This window comes from Phragmites australis, chromosome 1 (genome assembly GCF_958298935.1).
Source record: "Phragmites australis chromosome 1, lpPhrAust1.1, whole genome shotgun sequence".
Lineage (NCBI taxonomy): Eukaryota > Viridiplantae > Streptophyta > Magnoliopsida > Poales > Poaceae > Phragmites > Phragmites australis.
This window is the reverse complement of record NC_084921.1, coordinates 14,336,565-14,363,110: the sequence shown is the minus strand read 5'-3', so window position 1 is coordinate 14,363,110 and position 26,546 is coordinate 14,336,565. Positions and strand designations below refer to the sequence as shown.

The following is a 26,546-nucleotide window of genomic DNA, read 5'->3' as shown; positions in this document are numbered from 1 at the left end:
GTAGTTGCTATAGCCTGTATAGCACTGTGCTCTTGATCTACTGCTCTACACATACGTAACATTATCTCCTGTGTACCGTACTGTTCCGTGGCCAACTCTGAGTCATCTCCAACAACTAGCGTTCAAGTATACCCGATCTCGATCTCCCCATGCTTTTTCGCAACCTAACTGGACGGAGGCTGCTCGTGCACAAAAGTACTAGCCACCAGCACTCCCTAGTTAGTAGCTAGGATTACCAACCGAACTGATCGAGCCAATTACATGCCTGCACCTTCTCTGCTTCCATTATTTCCTATTGTACTGTACTTGCCTTAAATTGAGATCCATTATTCCATAGTTCTGGCTTCATCGCATGATAAGGTAGAGACAGTAAAATATGTAGTACTCTCACAAGTCCTTATAAATTCTACCATTAGATGTGTAGTGAGATACGAGCACTGTAAAATTCTGATACAGAATCTTTGTCATTCTCCTGTGATGTACGAATATCAATGCATATCTAACGGTGCAATGCCTAGGACACATTCGCTCTAAGGCTAGAAAAACTTCTGGCTAAGCCACAAAGACATAGGAGCTCAGAAATCAATCTAGGTGCATGCGGAAACTGCTCAACTCATGGCAGTAAGCATTGTACATAGTCAAAGAATACATAAGTAATCATGCTTTTAAGCTCCTTTCATTTGCACTAACTTACTCTTCTGTCTTTCATTAATTATGTTCCTTCTACTCGCTCGGTTCAAAAATACAGAACGTATTTTATTTTTAAAAAAATCAAACTTTATATGTTTTGATTGACAATTAATCAAATTATAAATATATTTAGCGTATAAAAACTATATAACTAGATTCATATTTCAAAACACTTTCACACGCTATTGATTTTGTATCTATAAACTATATACTTTATAAGAAAATAATAATCAAAATCTAACTTTCAAGATAGAATCAAAACAAAATATGTCTTGTATTGTTGAACGGATGTAGTAGGATGCAGCACGATCGATGTCAATCATGAGTAGCATTTCAAGCTGCTGTCATCCTCGACGTTCCTGGGCACGCCTTCGATCAGGCACGCCACGGGCGGCACGGTGGGCGTGGAGGCGTTGCCGTAGACGTTCCAGCAGAAGGGGTCGTCGACCGTGTCGCCGGAGGCCGGCAGCAGCTCGACGTCGGAGAGCGTGATGTTGGTGCACGGCACGGCGTCGCTGCACCCGAAGTGGATGGGCGGGCTGCGCACGTCGTAGGTGCCCCGGATGCCCGCGTACGTCACGCCGGAGACGAATACGGCCGTGGTGGCGTTCTCGCAGCTGTGGGAGAGGCAGTAGTACTGGTCGATCATGATGGGGTTGCGCACGGCGTCCATGCGCACGTTCTCGAACGACACGGATGACACGGACCCGGACCCGCCCTGCCACGTCTTGATCCGCACGCCGTTGTCCGAGTGCCGGATCACCGCGTTCCGCACCGTCACGTTGGCCACGCACGCCCGCGACGACCCCGGCTTCCCCAGGCTCCCGATGCTGATGCCGTGGCCGGGCCCGCAGGTGATGTTCTCGATGTGGACGTTGAGGGTGCCGGCGCCAATGGAGACGCAGTCGTCGCCGTTGGAGACGACGGAGTTGGTGATGAGGACGTCCTGGGTGTTCTCGACGTGGATGCCGTCGGTGTTGGGGCTCAGCGCCGGGGAGCTGATGGACAGGCCGCTCACGAGCACGCCGCGGCAGCTGTCGAACCGGAAGTGGAACTCGGGGCTGTTCTGCACCTTCAGATCTTGCACCGTCACGTTGTTGCTCATGAAAAACCTCAGCGCCTGATGAGAGCACACAAAGAAACAGATCAACGTCAGTCAGACTAGGTAGTTCTACAAGACAGGTAGTGTGGCGGTTAATACGGTTAAAGTCGTTGCTCTAGCAGCTAGGCTACTTACCACTGGGCTGTCACAAGATCCGTGGGTGCTTGCTCCGCCCTGAGGAAAAATTGAAAAAGCGACCGAGACTTTCAGACACTGTAACTATGTAATAATATAGTATGAACTAGCACTCCAGTAAATCTCGTAGCTCTGTTACTATGCCAGTAAACAACAAATTACCCTGTGAGGCTTGCAGGGAAGATCCCACCACTTCTGGCCCTTGCCGTCGATGAGCCCGGCGCCACGCAGCGACACGCCGTGGGCCTGGTAGAACACGAGCCAGTTGCGCTTGCTGTTCGCTGGCCACGTATTGGGATCGCTCGGCGCGACGATCGTCCCGTCCAGCTGAAAACACACGTATGTCATTGGAATCTCAAAGTCGACACGCTGATGAGCGTCGGAATCAACAACGTCAGAAGCTTGCGTTTTTCTATGGCGGCTACCTGGATCGTGACGCTGCCCTGGCACGGGCCGGTGAAGACGGTGGTGTGCACCAGGAACGAGTACCCGGCGGCGGCGAGCACGACGCCCGGCCCGTCGTCCTGGCACGCGGTGTCCCACGCGGTCTTGATCGCGTCGGTGTCGTCCGTGACGCCGTCTCCGGCGGCGCCGAAGTCCTTGACCACGTCGTACACGGCGACGCCGCCAGATGACGCGGGAGCCGGCGCGCCAGGCGTTGGGTTGGTCGACGGCGGCGGGGCTGGGGGAGAGGGCCGCGCGTGCGGAGGCGCCCGACTCGGGCTCGCGGGGCCCGGAGCGTGGGACGGCGGATGCGAGGAGTTGTGACTTGTGTGCTTGGTGTGGTGGTGGCGACAGTGGACACCGTCGCAGAGGAAGCTCGAGGAGACGGCGAGCGCGAGAAGCAGAGCAATGGCGGTCCTAGTAGTGAACTCCATCACTTCGACCAATCAAACTGAGCTTTGCGCAACTAGAAACAAGATTGCACACGGAGCGGAATGGTGAATCTCGGATCACTAGGCGTGCTTATATACACGCGCGCAGGTGGAGAAGCGAGTGCTACGGCGTGCGCGCTCGCTGTCGGGGGATCTATAGGTCGCGAGAGGCGCGCCTATGGGCGGGAGCCGTGCGAAGTAGGAACAGGGAGGAGGAGGAGGCTGAGGGCGGTGGTGGTGGTGGGAATGGTAGTGGAGGCCTCATCAGAGATATGTGTCTGCTTGGCAATCTGCGCCGAAGGCGGTCCGGTTTTTCTAACGGCGGCGACCGACCGACCGATCCACCAGTTGGCGCCGGCCCTTTTGCTAGCTTTGAGTGTGCATAAGCCGGTGCGCGGGCGCGGGCGCGGGCACGGCCACGAGAAAGATTGCCAAAAGAAAGGAGGGAAACGACCAGCTCAATCTGAACTAGTGCTTGTTTCTTGTCATTATACAAAGAAAGGGAGGAATATTCAACTTATCATAGACGAGCTTGCACTAGTGCTTGTTTCTTGTCACTCGGCATCCATCGGCGTCGGCGCATGCTTGCTGTCGCTGGCGTTGCCGTTGCTGTTCTTTCACGTTTCTTGATGTTATGTGCGTATCTCCATCTACCCATGTTTGTATCGATCGCTTTCGGTTTTCAAGGCATGCATTGGGCAAGTTGGACCAAAATCTTTCTTCTTCCGGGCACTGTATCAAGTTTCTACAGTACAGAAGCATAGAGATGCAATCACGATTCTTGTTCCGTCGTTTTCCTTTTTTTTCTCTCCTTTTGCTGGTGGGTTCACCATTGCGCCCAGAAAGCATATTCAAGCTCAAAACTAACCCATAACACCATATCATTCAACTAGTCCAGCCACCCAGCCGGTTTTCATGAACACGTTAACCAAATTATAAATCTAGTTGTTCCATGGTCCCTAGCCTAATTAATGGAACTGATAATTTGCACTACTAGACAAACCCCCTTCATTATCAGCTCTAAAACCTCCTTCACTGCCGGTTTTATAGTTGGTAGTGCGCAACGGATAGTGATAATCGATGATGATCATTGTCGGTTTGGTGGACCGGTAGTGAAGGGGGTTATCACTGCTGGCTGAAGGATTTAGCTGGCAGTAATACCCAAGGCATCACTGCCGACTGAAGCCTTTAGCAAACAGTGATTTACTAGAATCACTACTGACTAAAGGTTTCAGCTGGCAATATTTTCTCTCTCCTCCCTCCTCGGTCCTTCCTCTCTCTGTCCTCTTTGTACACCCTCTCTCTCCTCGATCTCTCTGTCTCTCTCTGAATACATGCATACAATGATACATATATTTACTATAAATCAATAATAAAAGCACCTTCATTGATACATAGTAATGAACATATATTACAAGTCAGTATAGACAAACACACATATATATAATAGTTCTCACAGGTCACCTCTGAAAAATCGATCGAGTTGAGCCAGTCCAGTATCCCTCTACCTATCCTATGATGAGGACCGCGTCTCCTATGCTCCAAGCTCGCCAGCATGTCAAAGACATAGAAATCTGACTCCTGAATGCCTCTACGGTTTGAGCCTTCAGCCTCCTCCACAGCACACTGACAGGCCACTCTCTCTTCCTCCTCCTCCTGGGCATACTTACAGGACACTACTTCTTGCTCCTCCGCAGTGCACAGCTGACAACCCAGCCTCTCATCTTCCTCTTGTGCATGCTTACTGGCCACTGCATCTTGCTCCTGCTTCGCATGATCGTTGGAAGGCCATTCTGTCGAAGAGTCGTCCGATGATACCAACTTCACATCATACATAATAATTTATATCATTAATTAATAAATAGTAACTAATATCATTAATTAATATTGTGTCAATTGATGAAATATAATATGTTATCAAGCCCCTTGGTAGCCTTCCTCCTTGTCACATACTCTCTACTAGAAAGTACGGTGTCATCTGAAGGTCTCTCACATGTGGATGGCACAATCGGATCATGAAACTTGCCATTTGGGTTGATAATATGTTCCAAGAAGAACTTGGCCATCTGTTCTTGGAAGGCATTTATTTCTGCAGATTGTAACATACTTGTGCGAAGTTTGGAGCATTGTGTTTGAAGAATCGAAAGAATTAGTCCTTGAACATGTGTAGAAATTAAAAAAAAGGCATCGATACATTATTTCATACCTCAAGATCATTGAACCTAACAGCGTCTCTATCCAGGCTGAATGTGTGCATGAAAGTAAGAACATAAAACGTGCAGAGATTGTTGCCGGATGGCTGCCTCATACACTTCAAGAAGAAGAAATTCATTGGTGGAATGAATTGAACCTTTTTATTCAGTAGGAAATGCAAGACATGAATATGGATTTTGTACCGGAAAACCAATTTTTATATCGTACTACTTCCTAAATGGAAAGTGAATAACACTCCTTTTGTGGTATCTTATGTATGCCTTATACATGAATATGAATACCAATTCAACTTAGATGTAATCGTCAAGAAGATTAAATGATCGAGTTAACCTATTTAGCATGTCGATGAGGTGTTGGTAACTCGTCTTATCTCTATTTTGTGAGTCCAAGACAATGATCTTGCTTAAGTCTAGGTGGATGACAAAGAGGATCTAATGAAAACTGCAGAATGTGTCACCATAGCAAATTAGTACTAGAATTGAGTTACCCATAAAATGAGAACACACTGGTGCGCATACACATACTCATAGTTGTAGGGTAAGAATATTATATTGGTGGTGAAGCAGGCACTTCAATAAGTAGTCCTCGATGAAGTATGCATTACTTGTTACAAGTTTTTAGTTCACAAGCCCAGGATCGATGAATCCTACTTCCTTATCTAAGTCTTATTCGTCTACTTGGATCTCCATTCTACAAAAGAGAGAAGTTAACTATGCAATTTCAAGGTACAAGATCATATATTGTGAATTATATGCATAAGTCACTTGCAGAGTTCACGCTCTGACTATAGCCACATTGAGGACATCTTCCTTGTACAGTTCATACTAGTGCAAGAATTCCAACCAGAAGAAGACATCCTCATTGAGGAAATATTCATCCCTGTATCTTACGAGGAACGCCTGAAAACCCTGCCTAGACTGCTCTAAGTACCAGTGATGTAATCGGCGCATTTGAGTTGTAAGGTTTCTTTCTATATCTTGTTTGACCAAATGTTTGCTCAACTCAAACGGCCATGTAGCATCCAACTTTGATATATTCACTCCCACAGTAAGCCATGCTAGTTCCTCTGCTGTTATTCTTGAATCAGCCAGGAAGTTCGTAATGCTTGGAGAATCCTTAATGATTGGGCCTAGCTTGCTCTTAGCCTACTTCTTGCTAATGCGTTTATGGTCAGTCGGCGGCTTACTTGAAGCCGCCCTTGTCTGTTTAGCTTTGTCATTTTCATGAAAAATTTCAAGGCATCTTCAGGCACAACAGGCTTCTGTGGAGGTGATTGAGGATGAAAATGAGATATGACACTAGCGTCCACAATCTTTTTGGTTTCCTCATTAGTGAGTGAATAGACATCTTTGGGTTCCGCCAACTTGTTATATGTCACCAACTTCTTATATGATGTCGTCTGCTTGGATTTTGCATAACCTGATCTTGTTGTCACACCCGGTTTTAAGACCAAAACTACATGTAAACTATATGTATGCCAGGCTCAGTTTATTCATACATATAGCGACTTCATCAGTGCATAACAGACACAATGCTTCTCATTACAACGCTATTTATTACAAAATGACCACACACGGGTCTAAAAGAAAATACATCACAGTGGAACAGAACAGCGCAACTCCACACCAACAGGAAGCCGACCGGGAGTTCCACAAGCCTAGAACTCGGCATCATCTTCAGGGAAATCATCCTCAGGGAATTCTTCAAAAGTTTCACCTTCTGAAACAGCAAGCGTGAGTATTTCCAATACTCAACAAGTGGGGGAAAATTAAATTTGATATGGTGGCTTGAACCAAGGTTTCCTATTCTCTAGGGTTTCATTTGCATAAAAGCCGATTTTATCCCTGATCTATGGAAAAGCAAATTTTATTTTAAAAAGGAAAAGATGCACAAAAGATTTTCTTTAACCTCCGAGAATTCAACAATTCTCAACCATGAAAGACATCCACCCGACTAATCATGTGAGGGTCCATGCTGCTCATAACCGTGAGCACGGCTGAATATTCAATTTGACACTCTGCAGAGTTTGTACACTTTACCCACGAGTCATGATCTTCTCTGATACCGGTACCTGCAGGTATGTTACACACTTCTGGGGTGTGCGCCAAGAGATCACTACGAGGCTTTTTCAAAGAGTCTCCCAGTATGCACTTGCCCACTGAAGTTTCACCGCCGTACATAAGTGGAGTAACCCTCCACCCCAGAAGCCCCCTCTTGTGCTAGGTAGAATCAGAAAGTAACCATTCCTTATCTACACATCCAATTGGCTCATACAACACTGGGAGAACATCTAATTACTAGGCCAAGACGTACCATATTGGTCTCGTGGTTGTTCTGTTTGCCATGGATGGTCGCTCCACGAACCGGTCCTTAAAATGGTCTGGGCAAGACCACCAATAATCCCATAAGGGTATATTACCAAACATTTCCAATCGACCAACCATGCCGAGAATAACCCTTTCTTGCCCAAAACCCTAAATATCCTTGTTGTTAACTCCCTTAACAACATCAATTTTCATGACATACTTCTTATATCAACTTTTAGTTCATAACTCATGATTCATCACCTACATGCTACATGTTCATCTAAAAGCATGGCTAAGCATAAACATGATGTTATTTTAAGGATAAAACATCTACAACTAACACTAGTGTTTGCTATACTACCCATTTTGTAAAACAGCATGCATATTTGATAAAGACTATCTTTATGTAAAAATTGGGTTCACAACATGGTCAAGACACTTGCCTTCATCGAAGTGATGCACAGGTCCTTCAAAATCTTCTTCCTGAAAGTTCCCGAATTCCTGGACTGAATCGTCTACATGAGCACACAATCATACATAAGAACAGTACACCAAACAGTCCTAAAACTAGGGGAAAACCCTATAAACAGAATCTACACGTCACTACGAGAATATGAGCGCAAAGATCGCCTAAATCGGAGCTACGAGCAAAAAGTTATGAGCGTTTGAAGTTCCAGGGGTGTTTCTGCAAATTTTACTTATTATCAGAGAAAATCTGAATTGTTTTTATACTGGAAATTGGATTTATGATGTCATAAAATGAAACCAGATTTATTTCTCAAAACAAAATCATATGGAATAGGTCTACGGGACCATGGACCACGGCCTGGAAGGTCGATCCATGCCTACGGTGCACCGGATATCAAAGGGGTATGCACCAAATAATCTGGGCCATTGGATCTTGATCGTGCGGCTGAGACTGAAGGGGGCTTGGCCAGCGGCACAGGCACGCACAGGCGGCAACCGGCGGCGGAGGGATCGACGGACTTTCACCGGAATGGCGCAAACGAGCACGGACCTCGGCGAGGAACGGCGCAAAAGATAGAGGAGGCGAAGGGGAGTCTTACGGAGGGCTTCTTACCGGCAGAGAGGATCCGAAGGTGGCCGGCGGCGAAGAATGGCGGTCGGCGGCCTCGGAGCTTGGTGCGGCGGCGCTCCGGTGACAGGGAGAAGCCGAGGAACGTCGGGAGAGTTCACCGAAGGCCCTACGATGCCCAAGAGAAAGAGCCAGGGTCAAAAGAGGGCTCGGCCATGAAGAACAAGGACGACGGGGAACTCTCACCGGTGGCAAAGAAGAAGACCGGCGTCGGGGTCGATTCCGTGCGGGAGAGAAAGAGGAGAAGGGTGGACGGGGTGCTCGAACGGATGGCGAACTCGGTGGCATGGATTTTATATAAGGGAAGGGAGAGAGAGAGAGACGCATGGCCGGCCGAATCTTCAATGCCGGAGCTACTCCGTGCGGCCGGAAATGGCATCGGGCGACCGTTCACAAAATTGATGAGGGGGAAAAGGAGGGGAAGAGCATGCGCACGCGGCGGTTTGGTGCTTGGGCGGGGAGATGAACGGGGCGGCTCCAATTGAAAACGGCGACGACGGCGGCGTTAATCAAGCAGGTGGGCGGACGGAGGTGGGAGAAGGGGAGCCGTCGGCTCGGCTCGGCAGCGTGGCTCGGCGGCTGGCTTCAGCTCAGGCGGGGCCCACACGGTAGAGGGAGGCGACCGGCTCGGGACGCCAGCAGGCCGGCACGGGGAAAGGAAGGCCGGCGGCCCATGCGGGAGAGAAAGAAGAGGGGAAGGAGGGGGTTTGGGCCGGGGAAGAGAGAAATCGGCCTGAAAGCGATTTTCTTTTTAGGAATTCCTTTTTTTCAATTTGATTTCAAACCAATTCCAAATGAGGTTTTAAAGCGGCGAATCCTAGCGAAATTTTGCAAACTTTTTTTCCATCCAATAAAACCTTATTGCATCTACAACGGCATGAATGCATACAAACAATTATCATAGACCAAGTTAAATTTAGAAATTAATTTCCTATTGAGCTAAGTTGCAACACCTGATTAATTTCTAGCAAAATTTTAAATTATTGCAAGTATTGAATTTTTGGGTGTTACACTTGTGTTCCAAGCTGATGGCTGGCTTCTTGATGGTGCTGGCTTCTTGAGTGATGGCTGAGGAGGTGGACTTCTTTTGGGAGATGGCTGAGGAGAGGGAGATCTTCAAGGCGACGGCGGCCTAAGGTGTAGTGGAGAGTAGTGATTCTCAGGAGCTGTCCCTGGTTGAAGCACTATGTAGACCTTCTCTCATACAATGAATGTGTGCTCGTTCTCTTCTATAGTGTTCGCCCCCTCCTCTGAGGGGTAGTCTAACTCAACATGGTGGTACTGGTCAACTGCATCGTCTACTTTGATCACGGCGTAGCTCTCTAGTATCGGATGTCCGTGCAAATATTCATGGGAGCCGTGGGGATAAGCCACGCTAGAAGCCACCTTGATAGTAATGTTCCTAGCACCAATGTGTAGATTATACGGTGTCCATGCTATGATGAGGTCCATAGCATAAGTGATGAAGTCAGCTCCCAGAACTCCCATGGACGCACAGCTACTCTCACGACCACCGGGGCTAGAGCGCACAACATTAGGAGACGCTATCGGTCGTTCCTGTTCGCTCACAATGACACCCTGTTCACGCATGAGGGCTTGTCGTACTACTTGTGCTATTTTTTCTTTTGTATTTTTCATCTCCTTTTTTAGCGCTTGTTCAATCATTTTCATCATCCTAGCTTATTATGTCTCTCATTCTGCATCTCGCTTTACTTGGGATCTCTTATGTGCGACTACCATGCTCTTTGTTTCCCAGAGTCAAGGTGAGCTTGTCCCTATCCCTGTCTGGTATGGAAGAGCCTTGTGCAGACTACTTGTGAGCTTCCGCAAGCTTTTTTGCAAGATCTTGCGTCACTTTCGGGTCTTTGGAGGCTATAAAGGATAAGCTTCCATCAAAAGAGTAAAAAAGCACGCCTCCTAAGAAGGAAGTGTGTCCATCGTTCGCTCTAGCCCTCTGTCTCAGACATTACACATCTCTTTCGCAGTTCATCTAGCTGGTGTTGCCACTACCTTTCTTTCCTCATGTACCCATGACTGCCGACTTTGTGGGGGTACATGTTCTTCTTCGAGTTGGCTTTGTTCACCTCACTCAACCTCTGTGCTTCTTCTGACAACTTGTACTCCACAAAGGCTTGCCAATGATCTTCCAGTTGCGTCCATTTGTGGAAACATGGCGTTGTACCTTTCTGGATATATGTTCTATTCACTGTCCCCTTCCAGTTCTTAAATAAAAGGCTCATGATCATTAGCGTCTTACACTTAACTACTTCCGTATCTGTCTCTTCAGGGAAATCGAACTTCTCTAATATCGTGGGTCACAAGATATCATTCTTGATCGAATCAGGAACCACGTGTGGATCACCTTATTCGCCAGTCCACAATCTGTAACTGATGGGCATGTGATCCTTAATAGAAATCCCACATACTAACTTGTATGGACCCAGAACTCTCTCTGATGTAGGTGGCTCTGCTGCTGCTGAGACCTTTGTGATCACAAATTGTCCCATAGGCATCTTCGAGGCACCTCAGACACGATGCTGCTCCTTGAATTGCTCATTGTCGTGACCCTCCACAGTATCAAGTGTCTATGTATAAGTCAAAAAACTATTAGGAACCTATACAATAATATGTAGAACAGATGCATTCATCAACTTATGAATTACCTCATCACCTCCACGAGCATCTGTTTGGTCTAGGTTGAGGTAGTGTGTCGGGCTACCTTCTTCAATGTTTGACAGTGGCACTACATCTCCTTCTAGCACCTGGGCTGGATCGGTGGTTGGTAATGCCATCCCTTCCTGGGAGTTCTGCATACGATGACGACAAGTGGTTGCGTATTCTACATATAAAGAGCAGAGGAAGGAGGGAGATAGAGATAAAGTCGACAAGGGAGGGAGGGAGGTTGTCGAAAGAGTTAGATAACCATGAAGGAGTCAATAGATAGTATGCATACACATATAATATTATAAATGAGTACGTTACGACCACATTTAACAAAAAAAAGTCACATCTTACATAGCAAATAGGCATAAAGGTATTGACAGTTGACACTTTGATCTTACAAGTCACATCATCTTACATAGCAAAATAATGATGATTACAACCAGAACTAGGATTATGACATCTTTACACGTGAAATCACACTTATTCTTATTTTCGAAGTTAGCCAATATTAGCTCGACTTGGATAACTTGACTGTTGTATGTTGCAACAGCTTCATGTTTGGACTTGTATCCTTTATAACATGCTCCTTTGAATCCATTAACTTGTGCGTGTTATTCCTCCCAATTGGAAAATACTCCACTTTACCGACCATGGTGAACAACATACCATGTCATAGCAGTCCTAAATTTCAGAAAATATGCAAAAATGATATATACAAACAACACTAACACCAAAGAATGTTCTTGCAAAAAACTATTAGGCACCGTGGCTCTAGCAAATGGCTTTATTAGGACTTCAGTACTGATTACATGTTCAGAGAGAAAACATTCTTCTTAAGTCAGCATTTATGTATCAGTCCTACTAGTTCAGAGAGCAGCTTCTCTTAAGACAAGCTGGATGCCCTTCCTCTTCGAACGGGTAATCAATATTAAAAACCTAGAAGTAATAAAGAAATACGGCCTCGAGCCATATCATCATCACTACTATTTTATAGTATTTCAAAAGAAATGTTTGCTTCTCTGTAGAGAGCATTTACCTGAAAACGGCGTATAACAACTCAATATTAATGTAAAATCTGGAAACCTAGCAGCACTTGCATCTGATTATGGAGATGATTATTTCCTTTCATCATTTGCTCATCTAACAACGAACAGCAGAAGGTAACAAAAATCTATAGAATAGTCACCAGCATGAGGATCATAATCGCCCTTATATATGGCCCAATGTTCTCAACTTGAATTGCCATCAAAGTGCTATTACAAAGTAACCGCTGTTATTAAGCATTAATGAAAATTGTCATTAGACACATCTAAGATCTGTCTAGCACCATTAATGATTCATCAACACGTAAATCCATCTTTATACATATAGCTTGCCATATAAGCATATAACTTCTCCACTTTTGTTTCTTTAACATCACAAAAATTTGCAGATTATTGTGCATATTTTGAAACAAGGTTCACACTAATGCCAAAGGACATGCTAATTATAAGACAATATTTTCTACTTCTATCACTCATTTTTTCATCTACCTTTCATTAAAAGGATCATGATTTATACATGTTATGTAGACCATCAAATTAAACTTTGTAACTTCATTCACATCTCCCACTGCAGTAAAGGAACAACCTCAAGTTCAATTACCTATCTAGTGTCATCTGTTACTTTTCTAAAGAGTATTGGCAATGTGATCCCTACATGACTATGCGAGATATAATCATCATATCTCTTCAATGAGATAACCTTTTATTCAACTAGCTTCTTACATACCCCTTGGCCAACCCCAGAAAACACAAGCAGCCCTTTGCCACAACATTCTACCCTATAACCAACAATTTGAATATAAATGTAACTGGAACCATCTCATGAACATAACTGTAAGTTGAACCATCTCAAATCCATACCAACATACCACACCATATCATCTCACATTCGTAACTATACGACCGATGCAAATGGATGGAAGCATGCTCATGACCGAGAGCACGGCAATTCGAATTGTTTTTACACCCTGCAGGAAGTACAACTTTACCCACATGACTCGAGGACCATACGGCTTGAGTGACTACACAGGCCCACCCAAGGGAGTACACGTGTTAACCTTTCCCAATTAGCCCTAACCATTTGAATCAGACATCGCTCGGTGCAAATTCCACTTAGGTTAACTACCGGAGCAGCTACAAGTGTCTATACAAGCCCTCCCACTCACACCGTCGATGTGAAAACCAAAATGATCATAGCTACAGAGGTATTCGACTTATCTTACCATTAGATCAACATGTGGTTAGTACAAAAAGTGCTAAAGCTAACTGCACCGATGAACAATGTTTAAATGACGCAAGAGGTCTATGGCATCCGGGCTCCTCTCTCGAACTATACCGAGGAACTCCTCGGGTGCAGAAGATACCCCTAACACCGCCCACAACTTGCCACATCATCACCATACAATCCATATCATTATCATTGTGTTTGTAAATAATAAGTAAGTCCTAAGCTCGTGAACAACGGTCGAACCATTGCTCGTCTTCTACTGAGGACCTAAGCATTGCTAAGCATTTCAAATAACTCTTAAGTTAGACATCAACAATATTATAAAAGCAACAAGGATATGATAATCAATAATTTTAAGGTAGAAGTAATGCACTCACATAAGTTCTACCCATATAAGCCTGACATCAACTCACTAAACATGCAAACATACATAAGGGACAACTCATCAGTTTAGACTCCACATTATTCCTACTAAAAGGTGAAATATGCTTAGATGCTTGTCTTGTTGCTCTGGCGGTTGCCTGATACTCTCGGCGCAATACTCACAGAACTCTAGTAGATTGGTGGTGCCTTCACTCGCTTGGATCATCGGCGTAATGCTCTCTAAACGAATCAAGAATGCATTACATAATTAATCAAACGATGGACAAGTGACCATATGACGCATGCTTAAATATTAATAGAGTGTCGTGTTTCGAACATAGTTGCAAAAGACCACCAAAAAATTAGGGTTTCAAAATTTGAAACCCTGGATAAGACAACCTAAGTGCATATAGCTCTAAGTGGCTGGCGGTTAGACCGGCATTGAAGTGGCAGTCAGACCGTCGGCGTGCAAAAAAATTTGGCCTCTGGCGGTCAGACCGCCAACCAACGGTCAGACCGGCGCTAACGGCGGTCTGACTCTTAAATATAGATATTTTGAACTAACCTACTGGCGGTTAGACCGGCTCTAGTGGCAGTCAAAACCTGTCAGTAGCACCTTTGCGAGGTCGCCAGCGAGGACTCCGGCGAAACTTTAGGTGACGAAGGGCACCAAAGTACTCCACAAGACTAGGGGAATATTTTAAGTGGTCATTTAGACGACATGCACGGCCTGAACATGTAAAACCCCAAAAATGATATATACACCTAGCTTTTCTATGGTTTTTCAGTCCAAATCAAAATGGCGGCTGGCTAGAGCTAGGAATCAACAGGAAAAGGGTATGGGGATGTTTACCTTGGTGTAGAGGAACTTTGTATTGGATCAAAATCCTCTGGGGAAGCTTTGAGCCACCGATTGGACTCCCGGAAGGTGAATGAGCTCGCAGAGGAAGAAACGGCAATCAAACCCTTTCAGAGGGGAGGAAAGGGGGAAGAAGCTCGGGGAAGTCCTCCAGAAAGCTTGTGGAAGTACCACCTCCGATCTCCAACCATTGACACATCGATTTGGAGCTCTCTCACTCTTCCTATGGTTTGATGGAGTGAGAGAATGAATGAGAGGGAGAGGGAGTGAGAAAGGTGATAGACCACTTAAGGGAGCCTCTGTGCGCTGGCAATCAACCGTGGTGAGACCTGGTCAGACCACGAAAAAGGTTTTTGCTGAATTCTCCTAATCCCCCCCCCCCCCGCGGCCCTTTCTTTCTTCTTTCTTTTCTTCTTTTATCCAAGGTAGTTAGAGTCTTCCTATCTCTCACTACCGGAGACAGCTTCTTTGCCGAGTGCCTCAGGCACTCGGCAAAGGACGATATACACTCGGCAAAGGCTTTGCCGAGTGCTACACTCGGCAAAGGGCGCTCGGTAAAAAATTTGTCGGCAAAGACCTCTTTGCCGAGTGCACTTTATCGGGCACTCGGCAAAGGCTTTGCCGAGTGCTAAGCTGACACTCGGCAAAGGCCTCCGCTTTGCCGAGCGCCAGTGAATCAAACACTCAGCAAAGGTGGCGTCTGTGCCGAGTGCCACCTGGAGGACACTCGGCAAACAGGCCATCTTTGCCGAGTGCCTGGACCGTGGCTCTCGGCAAAGCATGTTGTCACTTTGCCGAGTGTCATGGCCATTGCACTCGGCAAAGTGACTGAAAACAGCCTTTTTTATTTGTTTTTGACATCCCATCCAAACAAACAGATATATATATATATATATAACAAACATCACCAACATCACATATATATCATCAACAACACATACATATCACCAACACCACATATATATCACAAACATCACATGTCTCACAATATATCACAAATAAGTTCACAAGTAATCCAAGTGCTCCATCATCTACAACCATAATTGCAAATAGAAGTACCATTAACAACCACAAGTATCATCACCAAGATGGTCAATGAAACTGATTTGGTGAATGATTCGCTGAAGCATGAGGATCGTTCGATGCCGCCGATTGATTCTGCACAAAGGAGAAGAGATTGCATGTGTGAGACAAGATAAATATATACCATACATGAATAAAACTTTCATACTCCACTAGGTTTGACCGTAAGCATGAACATACAAACTAAAACATTTATACTCACAGGAGTAGAATAGTGAGGAGGTGGAGGTGGAGGTGGAGCGAATAGCGAAGGTGGCGGAGTCACACCCGTAGCGGCGCCAATACTTTGCATGTACTGAAGAATCTCCACCATCCTCCGCTGCTCGGCCTCCATCGTCGCCTGCATTTGCTCCCGTATCCTCCTCTCTTGTTCCAGCTGTGCCTACAATATATTCACCCTAATGTTACAATAATGCAAAGGAAAGGTATGAAAAAACCAATGAACGACGAATAAACCAGGAATAACCTCGAGTGCCTCCACCCGGTGGTGTGAAGTGTCCTTCCGAGGTCGTATGGCCGGGCTCGTGCTCGTGCTGCTTGCTCGAATCTGGGAGAGACTGGGAGTAGCGGCCGAGTCGATTGCGCCGTTGCCAATCCAGTATCGCCCATGCTTCTTGCCTCCTCCCACCCTCATGACGACTTCTCCATCAAGGTCCTCGGTGCTCGGATCGTACTCTGGCCCATGGACCTCCCTTGCCATCGATGTGTACTCACTAAGGCGGTTGTGGACGGTCGCATTGCTGTACGCCTCGGGCCCGTCCTCCGGGTTGTAGTCGACGTCGGACGTCGCCTTGCCCTTGTGGGCCATAGCAAATGCCTTGAAGATGGAGCAAGGCTGGCCACCATGTGACGCCGACTGCAAGAAAAATAGCAAGATGATTAGAAATCATGCAGAATTGAGCGTTAGAATAAATAAATGAATTCGCATACCCATGTTTGTGCGTATCCGCTGAGGTTGCGGCTGCCTTGATGGTGTGCTACACCTGGCATCATCAAACGCCGCTCCCGGCACAAGTTGTGCGTCTCCTCCCACTCGCGTGAGCACCACTTGTCCACCATCTGTTCCCAGCACTGGGGATGCGCGGCGCACCAATAAGGAATCATCTACAGGCCATCAAGTACATGACATATCAGAAGATGAAATTAAGCCTACTTAATCTCAAAAGGAATCAGTATTAATGTTCTGTATTTACCTGCAGGTACTGGTCCCGGGTCAGCGTCATGGTTCTTGCGTCCCTTTTGGTGACCTTCGTTCCAACGACGGTCCCGTGGTAAGTTACGACGGCCTGGATGCGCGCCTCGTAATGCATGTCCACGACGAGTTTTTTGCAGCATTTGGTAGCCACCGCATCCGCCCTGGCCTCATGTCCGTCCTGGCATCTAAAGAAATCCTGCATACAAACACGATGTATCCATTCATTATTTCAAGAATGTCCAATAAATACGATGTATTGAGCAATGTAGTGCGAGGAAGACTTACCCACAGCTCTTGCTTCACCCGCTCCGCCTTGTTGTTGAATACCCTGCGGGCCCGATCTGCAGCATCGGGGGCGGCGGCGTAGTGGTCAAACGAGTAGGCCGGCCCCGTCACTCCGGCGTACTCAACCAGGCCAGGGAAGTGCTCCTTGCACAGAAGATCGAGGATGCCATTGACTTGGCGTGTGTGAGCACCTCCACTCGCCACAATCGTCCAGTTCCTGCCCAAGTGATTAACAATCGTCCAATTTCTATTTTGATATTCAACATATCATATAAAGTAGTGATAACATCTAAAGTTACTTACTTTTCCCCCTCGGGTCGAATCAGCGGGCGTCTCTCACGAGGTATCGGTCGCTGAGGGAGGCTCGCGGGACCTCGCAAGTAGACGCTCGACGAACTAGAGGAAGCGGAACCCCCTGCTGTCGCCACCTCTTGCGCGTCCTCCTGCGCCTCCTCCTGCGCCTCCTCGTCGTCCTCCTGCGCGTCGTCCTGCGCCTCCTCGGCGTCCTCCTGGGGCACCTGCTCCTCCTCCTCCTCCTCACGCGACGGGGCGGCAGGCGACGACTCCCTCCTGCGGCTGCTCCTCCTCCTACTCTCCCCTGGTGCAGCGGTCATTGTCCTTCGGTACAAGGACGTTAGCTTCCTCATCCCACCGCCCACCATCTTTGTTCAATCACCTGCAATTAAAAAGAGTAAACCAATAAGCACAGATAAACAAGAAGTACTTAGAAAGAGATGCAAAATAAACAAAACGTAATTACAAAATAACATAGTATTACATGTATTAGAAATAATCTTCATGATCGGGATTAGCTGGATCATAAGTCTCATCATCACTATCAATCATGTCGAAATAATCAACACTATCCGAATGAGCAATGTTGCCATTGTCATTGTCTAAATGTAATCGCTCAAGCATTTGTAAGTCCTTCACATTTTGCACCTCATCTCCAAAGTCCTCTTCAATAACCGTTTCATTGTCTATTTCCATTCCGATCGCTTCGGTTAAGTCTATCTCAAACCTCCCTTCTAGTCCCTCTTCTTGAAAGAACTCTCCATCATATGTGTTTGGGTCTAAGTTGTAATCTTCATCGTTTGGGACAGGCACTTTACCGTGTGGCGATACCCTGTGCACAATATCCCAACCCTTAAGATGCCTTATGGTTTGACACGCATATGGGAGATAATAAACTTGCGTGGCCTGTTGGGCCACAATATAGACATCGTCTCCTGGTGAGACGGAATCCTGTCGAATTTCGACTAGCCCAAGATTACAATATGTCCGCCTCGTTACTTCAGGATCAAACCAATGGCATTTAAATATGACGGGATTAAAAGGTTTGGAACCATGAAACTTGAGTTCGTATATTTCTTCAATTCTTCCATAATACTCGACCTCATCAACGCCGGGCGTAAAAACTCCGGAACTTGTGGTTCTTCGATTGGGCCGACTCTGCTCGTAGCTTGTTGTGCGAAAGCGATATCCATTCACGTCATAACCAGAAAATGACCTGACCCTATAGGCAAAGCCATCAGCAACCTGTCTCAACTCGGCACACATAGACGCATCCCTCTGGCCCTGCAAGCTCAAGCAGGATACATCGTTATATTATTCGCACGTACGAGTAACTTGGAATGTCAAACTACGTACGAGCTAAATTGGACGGTACCTTCCGTTTGAACCAAGAAATGAAATCGGGCATTCCATTTCCCGCACCCTGTCTAAGAAGGGTATCTACCTGCTGCGGGGTAGGATCCCTTGATTGACGCCAGAATTCATGAAGAAATTCCCTGTACCAACGAGAAACAAGGGGGTTGGATGCAGAATAGTGATGGCGTATTTAACAAGTTCGTTGAGAACTTACTGCATGTACGGTGCCACTTCGTCAAGGTTGGTCAACACGTATAGCATGATATGGCGCCACTCTTCATGATTCAAGGTCTTGGGGGTCGATGCACTTGCGCTTCCTAGTTGGCCTCGGAAAAGGCTGAGGTTCGATTCATTTTCGCCAGCATTGTAACGAGGGGGTGGATTATGCACGCTAGGGAGGTTGTCACCATAGTATGTTGTTGTGAAGTTCGCCACCTCCTCCAGAATGTATGCCTCTGCAATGGAAGCCTCGATTTTGCATTTATTTCTACATTTCTTTCGAAGAACCTTTAGACATCTCTCGATTGGATAGCACCAACGGCCCTGCACGGGCCCCCCCATTCGTGCCTCGTACGGGAGGTGCAAAATCAAATGCTGCATCGGATTGAAGAAGCCGGGTGGAAAGATCTTCTCCAACTTACAGAGCAACACAGGTGCCATTCTTTCCAAGTCAGCAATCACGGTCCGAGATAACTCCTTGGCACAAAGCTGGCGAAAGAAATAGCTCAACTCTGCCAGCACAAGCCAGACATGCTCAGGGACATAGCCTCGAACCATCGCTGGAAGAAGCCGCTCAATCCATATGTGGTAGTCATGACTCTTCATCCCTAAGACTCGCATAGTAGATAAGTTCACTCCCCTCCTCAGATTAGCTGCATACCCATCAGGGAACATTAACGTCTGGATCCATTCTAGTACTTCCCTCCTTTGGGGCTTGCTCAAGACAAAATCAGCCTTAGGCCTTCTCCATGTCTTGCCGCGACTAGGAGGCTTCATATGTTGGTTTGGTCTATCGCATATCGTTGCCAGATCCACTCTAGCCTTAACGTTGTCCTTTGACTTGTCAGGAATGTCCATGATTGTTGCCCAAAGTGCCTCGGCAACATTCTTTTCAGTGTGCATTACATCAATGTTGTGTGGAAGGAGAAGGTCATCAAAATAGGGGAGCCGAGTCAAGCCCGACTTATGAGTCCACATATGTTGCTCACCATATCCCACAAAACCACCTTCTGGATTGACCTCGAGACCATCTATCTGTTCACGAACCGTGGCACCAGTCATTATCGGTGGTGCAGGGTCTGTCACTACGACACCTTTCGTAAAGTTCTTGATGTCTCGTCTGAATGCATGGTCAAGAGGGAGGAATTGCCGATGTTTGTCGAACGATGAATACTTGCCACCCTTCTGCAACCAAATGAACCTCAGACCTTCCTTGCATACTGGGCATGGGAACTTCCCGTGAACACACCAGGCGCAGAATATCCCATACGCCAGGAAGTCATGCAGGGAGTAGTGGTACCAAACATGCATTTTGAAGTTTTTCTTTGTAGCTCGATCGTATGTCCATACCCCTTCCTCCCAAGCACGGACCAATTCATCAATCACAGGCTCCATGAACACACCCATATTATTCCCCTGGTGTCCAGGAATTATCAACGACAAGAATACGTTCTATCGTTGAAAGCATATGCCGGGGGGGAGATTGAGGGGGATAACGAACACGGGCCAACATGTGTATGGGGCAGCCATCATTCCATAAGGATTGAACCCATCTGTTGCCAGCGCAACACGTACATTACGAGCCTCTTTAGCTTTCTCATGATGAATGCCATCAAAGTGGGTCCATGCTTCACCATCGGATGCATGTACCATCCTGTCAGGATTGTATCGTTTGCCATTTTTGTGCCATGTCATCTGTTTCGCGGATTCCTCGGTCATGTATAGCCGTTGGATCCTCGGTATGAACGGAAGGTGCCGTAGGATTGTCACGGGAATGTCAAGCTGCCTCTTCTGGCCATCACCAGAACTTACCTCCAGGAACCTAGATGATTTACACTTTGGACAGTACTTTGCTTCCACGTATTCTTTCCTAAATAGGATGCACCCCTTCGGGCAAGCATGTATCTGCTCATACGGCATCTTAAGTGCACGAAGGAGTTTCTGTGACTCGTGCATGCTCTTTGGCAGAAGGTGACCCTCCGGAAGCAGGCTGCCAATAACTGTCAACATACCATCGAAGGCGTCTCGACTCAGGCTATACTGGGACTTTAACGCCATTATGCGTCCAATGGCATCCAGTTGAGAAACCTTTGTCTGGCCGTGAAGGGGTTTCTGTGCCGCGGCAAACATGTCGTAGAACGCCTTTGCGGTTGCCTCTGGCTCCTCCTCCGTACGGCCTTCAGCGAACTGTGCCTCGTGATAGTCATTTAACATGTTTGCTACCCCGGCATCAGCATCATAATCCTCGACGCGTGGTCTCACCACCTCCTCTCTCATACGATCGGCTTCACCATGGTAGACCCACCGGGTATAGTCTGCCGTAAATCCATTCTTCCAAAGATGTTCCCCCATGACCTTCTTCGTTTGTCTTTTCCTGTTTGCACATTTGCTGCAGGGACAGCAAATTTACTCGCTCCTTTAGCAGCCACGCCAAATGCCCATTCCAAGAAAGCATCGGTCTTGTCGATCCATTCATTGGTGACCTGACCCTGACTTGCGCGGCCCGTGTACATCCACTCACGGTCCTCCATCCTCTAACATATATAGCGACGAGTAATATAAACATCAATTGCATCTACACGACGTTCCTACTATCTAATAGGTGAGGATAGGTCCTAATCCCACGCGAGGATCCGTAGATGAGGTTAGTTTCCATGCTCTACTCCTATTCGAGACAGAATTTCGGCAGCACCTCCCCGCTGTTCTCCAAATACACATCCTGCTAGGGAGAGTGTGTATCCGGAGAACAACAGGGAGATGATGCCGAAACTCTGTCTCGGATCGGAGCAGACCATGGAAACTAACCCCACCTACGCATCCGCGGGCTGTCCAAAAAACGTGGAAAATTCGAAACAGATACGGTTTTAGATATGGAAATATCTGCATATTTCCAACCGTATCTCTTTCGAACGGGAGACGCCTAACTGGGTTACGTGATCTACGACCATGATACGGAAAGAGGGGTTATACCTAGGGTGGCGGTGGAGTCAGGCTAGCGGGGCCGTGGCGGGTCGGTGCAGTGGCGAGGCGACGCGGTGCAGGCAGACCCGCAGCGGCAAGGAAGGCGATCGGGGTCGCCGAGGTACTCCGGCGCCGCTCCGACTGGCTCTTCTCTGCAAAAAAAGAAACATAAAACTGTCAATACAAAATTTCGGCAGCACCTCCCCTGCACGGTGAGGTTTCCAAAACCTGCAAGAAAACCAACGGCACGATGGCCGACATACACATATATATGAACGGCACGATGGCCGACATGCACAAGTAATACCACCACTACAAATACCGCAACTACTAGTAATACTACGACGACGACGACGGATGGCATACCTAGTGGGCGTCGTAGGGCAGCGGTGGTGAAGGGGTCAGGGCGCCGGTGGACAAGGCGTCGGGGACGTGGCAACGGCGGCCGGGGCGCCTCCTCCTCCTCCTCCTTCTTCTTCCTCCTTCCTCCTTCTTCCTCCTCCTCCTTCTCTTCCTCCTTCTTCCTCCTCTCCTCCTCCTCCTCTCTTTCTCCTCCTCCTCCTCCTCCTCCTTCTTCTTCCTCCTTCCTCCTTCTTCCTCCTCCTCCTTCTCTTCCTCCTTCTTCCTCCTCTCCTCCTCCTCCTCTCTTTCTCCTCCTGCTCCGACGGCGCTGGCGCGGGCGGCGCTGGCCCGGGGGCGGCTGGCGCGGGCGCGGCCGCGGGCGGGCGCGGCCGGCGCGGGCGCGGTCGGGCGCGGCCGCGGGCGGGCGCGGGCGGGCGCGGGCGGGCGCGGCCGCGGGCGGGCGCGGCCGCGGGCGGGCGCGGGCGGGCGCGGCGGCGGGCGGGCGCGGGCGGGCGCGGCGGCGGGCGGGCGCGGGCGGGCGCGGCGGGCGCGGGCGCGGGCGGGCGCGGCCGGCGCGGGCGCGGGCAGTCGCGGGCGCGGGGGCGGCGCGGGCGCGGGGGCAGGGGCGGCTGGCGCGGTCGCGGGCGGCGGCGGGGAGGTTTTGCGTGTGTGCGGTGCGTGGGCCGGGGGTTAAATCCCCCCTTTGCCGAGTGCCCCCGATCTGGCACTCGGCAAAGAGGGGTTTTCTTTAAAAAAAATTTAAAACTCTTTGCCGAGTGCCCCCGATCTGGCACTCGGCAAAGAGGGGTTTTTTTAAAAAAAATTGAAATTCTTTGCCGAGTGCCAGACGTCCTGTCACTCGGCAAAGAGCCTCCTTTCCCGAGTGTCATTTTTTGACACTCGGCAAGCCTAATTTTTTTTTCACTTTTGACCTCCAAACTTTTTCTGCAGTCCTCATACAATACCTGGTACTCCATGTTCCAATGTGGCACATTTCTCGGACTTTTCTATATTTCTTTAATTTATTTCAATTAATTGAATTTTCTTGGATAATTCAAATTATAACTGCTAGTCATTCGAATAATGAAAAAAAATGAATGGAAAAATGACATTCATGTTATTTAGTATAATGTGAGGCCGTATCCAGGAACAGACCACAAATTTCGAACATCTTGTTCACGAAACATGACCACGAACTTGCGGTCGAGTTGTTTTTAAATTGTATAAAAAGCAAACGAAGTCCGAAAATCATGAAACTTGTCAAGATGTCATGATATCATATGTTCGACGCTGTGATAAAAATTTGAGAAGGTTTTGCGCAAGTTGTCATGTACGATGCTTGCAAACCGAAGAAGTTTACCTAGGTTTCTTCGGAGATTATTCAGTTTGCAAGCATCGTACGTGACAACTTGTGCAAAACCTTCTCAAATTTTTATCACAGCGTCGAACATATGATATCATGACATCTTGACAAGTTTCATGATTTTCGGACTTCGTTTGCTTTTTATACAATTTAAAAACAACTCGACCGCAAGTTCGTGGTCATGTTTCGTGAACAAGATGTTCGAAATTTGTGGTCTGTTCCTGGATACGGCCTCACATTATACTAAATAACATGAATGTCATTTTTCCATTCATTTTTTTTCATTATTCGAATGACTAGCAGTTATAATTTGAATTATCCAAGAAAATTCAATTAATTGAAATAAATTAAAGAAATATAGAAAAGTCCGAGAAATGTGCCACATTGGAACATGGAGTACCAGGTATTGTATGAGGACTGCAGAAAAAGTTTGGAGGTCAAAAGTGAAAACCGAAGAATGAAAAAGTTTGTAATCTGTTGCAAACCGAAGAAGTTTACCTAGGTTTCTTCGGAGATTATTCGGTTTGCAAGCATCGTACGTGACAACTTGTGCAAAACCTTCTCAAATTTTTATCACAGCCTCCACATATGATATCATGACATCTTGACAAGTTTCATGATTTTCGGACTTCGTTTGCTTTTTATACAATTTAAAAACAACTCGACCGCAAGTTCGTGGTCATGTTTCGTGAACAAGATGTTCGAAATTTGTGGTCTGTTCCTGGATACAGCCTCACATTATACTAAATAACATGAATATCATTTTTCCATTCATTTTTTTTCATTATTCGAATGACTAGCAGTTATAATTTGAATTATCCAAGAAAATTCAATTAATTGAAATAAATTAAAGAAATATAGAAAAAGTCCGAGAAATGTGCCACATTGGAACATGGAGTACCAGGTATTATATGAGGACTGCAGAAAAAGTTTGGAGGTCAAAAGTGAAAAAAAAATTAGGGTTTGCCGAGTGTCAAAAAATGACACTCGGGAAAGAAGCCTCTTTGTCGAGTGCCACGTGTTTGCCGAGTTCTTTCTCTCTGGCACTCGGCAAATAGGTAGGGTTTGCCGAGTGTCAAAAAATGACACTCGGGAAAGGAGCCTCTTTGCCGAGTGCCAGATGTTTGCCGAGTTCTTTATCTCTGACACTCGGCAAATATCCTCTTTGCCGAGTTCTTTCTTTGCGGCACTCGGCAAATAGTCTCTTTGCCGAGTGCCAGATGTTTGCCGAGTTCTTTCTCTCTGGCACTCGGCAAAGAGCCTATTTGTCGAGTGCCCGATAAAAAGCACACGGCAAAGTATGGGACACTCGGCAAAGAAGCCGTCTTCGGTAGTGTCTTCCTAAACCATTTTCCCTCTCAAAAATATATAAATAATAATTAATTGTATAAAATATAATGCCATAACGATTATGCATGTTTAATTATGTAATTAACATTTTGGATGTGACAGTGCGAGGCCCTGCATAAAAACTCCTGGGTTAGTGACCTCGATCATTCCTATAGATGTCTCACCAACATTTTTGTCAGGCTATCCTTATGTGGTTGGCCTCATGCGAGGTCACCTTGCGGCTCCAAGTTACGCACGACATCGTCGGGAGGATGAATGCCAACATGGAATACTCCACATATTCAGCCTACCCGATGCAATTATGGGGCTGCATCAACACAGACTACATTGCTATTTTCTAGAAAGCTTGGACGCTGCCGAAGTGCAATTTCTTTGCTTGGCTAGCTGTCCAGAACAGACTATAAATTGCGAATTGCCTAACAAAGAGAGGGTGGCCTTTCAACTCTCTCTGCGCATTGTGCCGTCGAAACCCAAAGACCTTCCACCATCTGTTGGACGATTGCCGTTTCATCCAGCGCATATGGAGACTTGTCACGTCTTGGCTTCCCCAGCTGGCCATATACCCCAACAATTGGTCGCCATCGGCTTCAATACGTAAGTGGTGGTCGGCTTCGTGCTCGTGCATGGGCGCGTGGGTGAGTGCGACGGCCTCGATCGATCGTGAGCGAGTGGCGCTGCGAGGCTGCCACCGGACTGGGGCGTCTTCCGGGCTTCGGAGAATGCTCGGCGCATCTACGCCCGCCTAGCTACTGCTACCTGGCTACGAGCCAGTCGTGCATGCAGGATCGTCCATCCGTCCATGTCGTCGTGCGTGTCGAGCTACATAGGCTCTCGCTATTACCTGGGCTTATTAATCTCTAGGTTTCTCGACTGGAAGTTTCTAGAACTTACCTCTTGTATGGACCGCACTGTACACTCATGTAGCAGAAGCATATACCGATATATATATACATTATCTGGATGTCTTGTCGCATATGGCTTTGTCGGCCGTTACTCATAGCTTATCCTGGACTGGAGGTACTATGCGTAGCTGTTGCAGCTGCCCTGCCGTAAGCACCAGCATACTGCATGCGCACTGTTGGACTCGATTGAAGTCTGAAGGTATTGTCGTATAACTCGGAAAGTTCGTTCGTATGATATGTATGAAAGTAGTTAAAGTTTGAGTCAGAGTTAGAGTAAGATCATAGAATGGTATGATTCAATTTAGAATTCAGAGTTAGCAAGTCGCTATAAATATGAGTTGTAATCTCTAGTTTCTGTAAGAAAGATATAGAGTCGTGCAAGTTGTAAGATAATAGAGTCAAAAAATTTCTCCAAAAAGAGCTTATGTTTGTCGTTGTTCTCATCGAGTATTTGTGTTTGCGTTCTCGCCAGGAGACTCGCTTGGTCGAGCAAGGTGTTAGTCGTGAGACTGGTCGTTCTCTCGACGTAGTCATGCTTGATTGGTCGCTCGTACAATATAAGGCACGTATACTGATCGGAGACGTGATCGCTCTCTCATACTCACGGATCATCGGACTACT

General features: G+C 47.0%; 1 protein-coding gene and 2 long non-coding RNA genes across 3 annotated transcripts; all 3 read right to left on the bottom strand.

Annotated features, from left to right (window-relative positions):
- Positions 1-344: 344 nt before the first annotated feature.
- Positions 345-2,982, bottom strand: LOC133910701 (polygalacturonase At1g48100-like). The gene is made up of 4 exons (XM_062353009.1): positions 2,353-2,982; positions 2,090-2,254; positions 1,928-1,966; positions 345-1,810 (listed from the first exon to the last, which is right to left on the bottom strand). Exons 1-4 carry the CDS (start codon positions 2,803-2,805, stop codon positions 1,010-1,012), a joined length of 1,458 nt encoding a protein of 485 aa, XP_062208993.1. The 5' UTR covers positions 2,806-2,982; the 3' UTR covers positions 345-1,009.
- Positions 2,983-15,519: 12,537 nt separating this feature from the next.
- Positions 15,520-16,031, bottom strand: LOC133887948 (uncharacterized). Its single transcript, XR_009903677.1, has 2 exons — positions 15,861-16,031; positions 15,520-15,733 (listed from the first exon to the last, which is right to left on the bottom strand). It is a non-coding gene; the product is annotated as an uncharacterized LOC133887948 (long non-coding RNA).
- Positions 16,032-17,734: 1,703 nt separating this feature from the next.
- LOC133887944 (uncharacterized) lies at positions 17,735-22,457 on the bottom strand. Its single transcript, XR_009903675.1, has 3 exons — positions 22,335-22,457; positions 21,978-22,120; positions 17,735-17,814 (listed from the first exon to the last, which is right to left on the bottom strand). It is a non-coding gene; the product is annotated as an uncharacterized LOC133887944 (long non-coding RNA).
- Between the last annotated feature and the right edge of the window lie 4,089 nt (positions 22,458-26,546).

Excerpts from the sequence above, each read along its gene's own strand:
- LOC133910701 (XM_062353009.1), bottom strand. The coding sequence starts at position 2,805 with ATGGAGTTCACTACTAGGACCGCCATTGCTCTGCTTCTCGCGCTCGCC. Across the intron at positions 1,967-2,089 it reads TTCCCTGCAAGCCTCACAGG|GGCGGAGCAAGCACCCACGG; the intron begins GTAATTTGTTGT and ends ATTTTTCCTCAG. Across the intron at positions 1,811-1,927 it reads GATCTTGTGACAGCCCAGTG|GCGCTGAGGTTTTTCATGAG; the intron begins GTAAGTAGCCTA and ends TGCTCTCATCAG.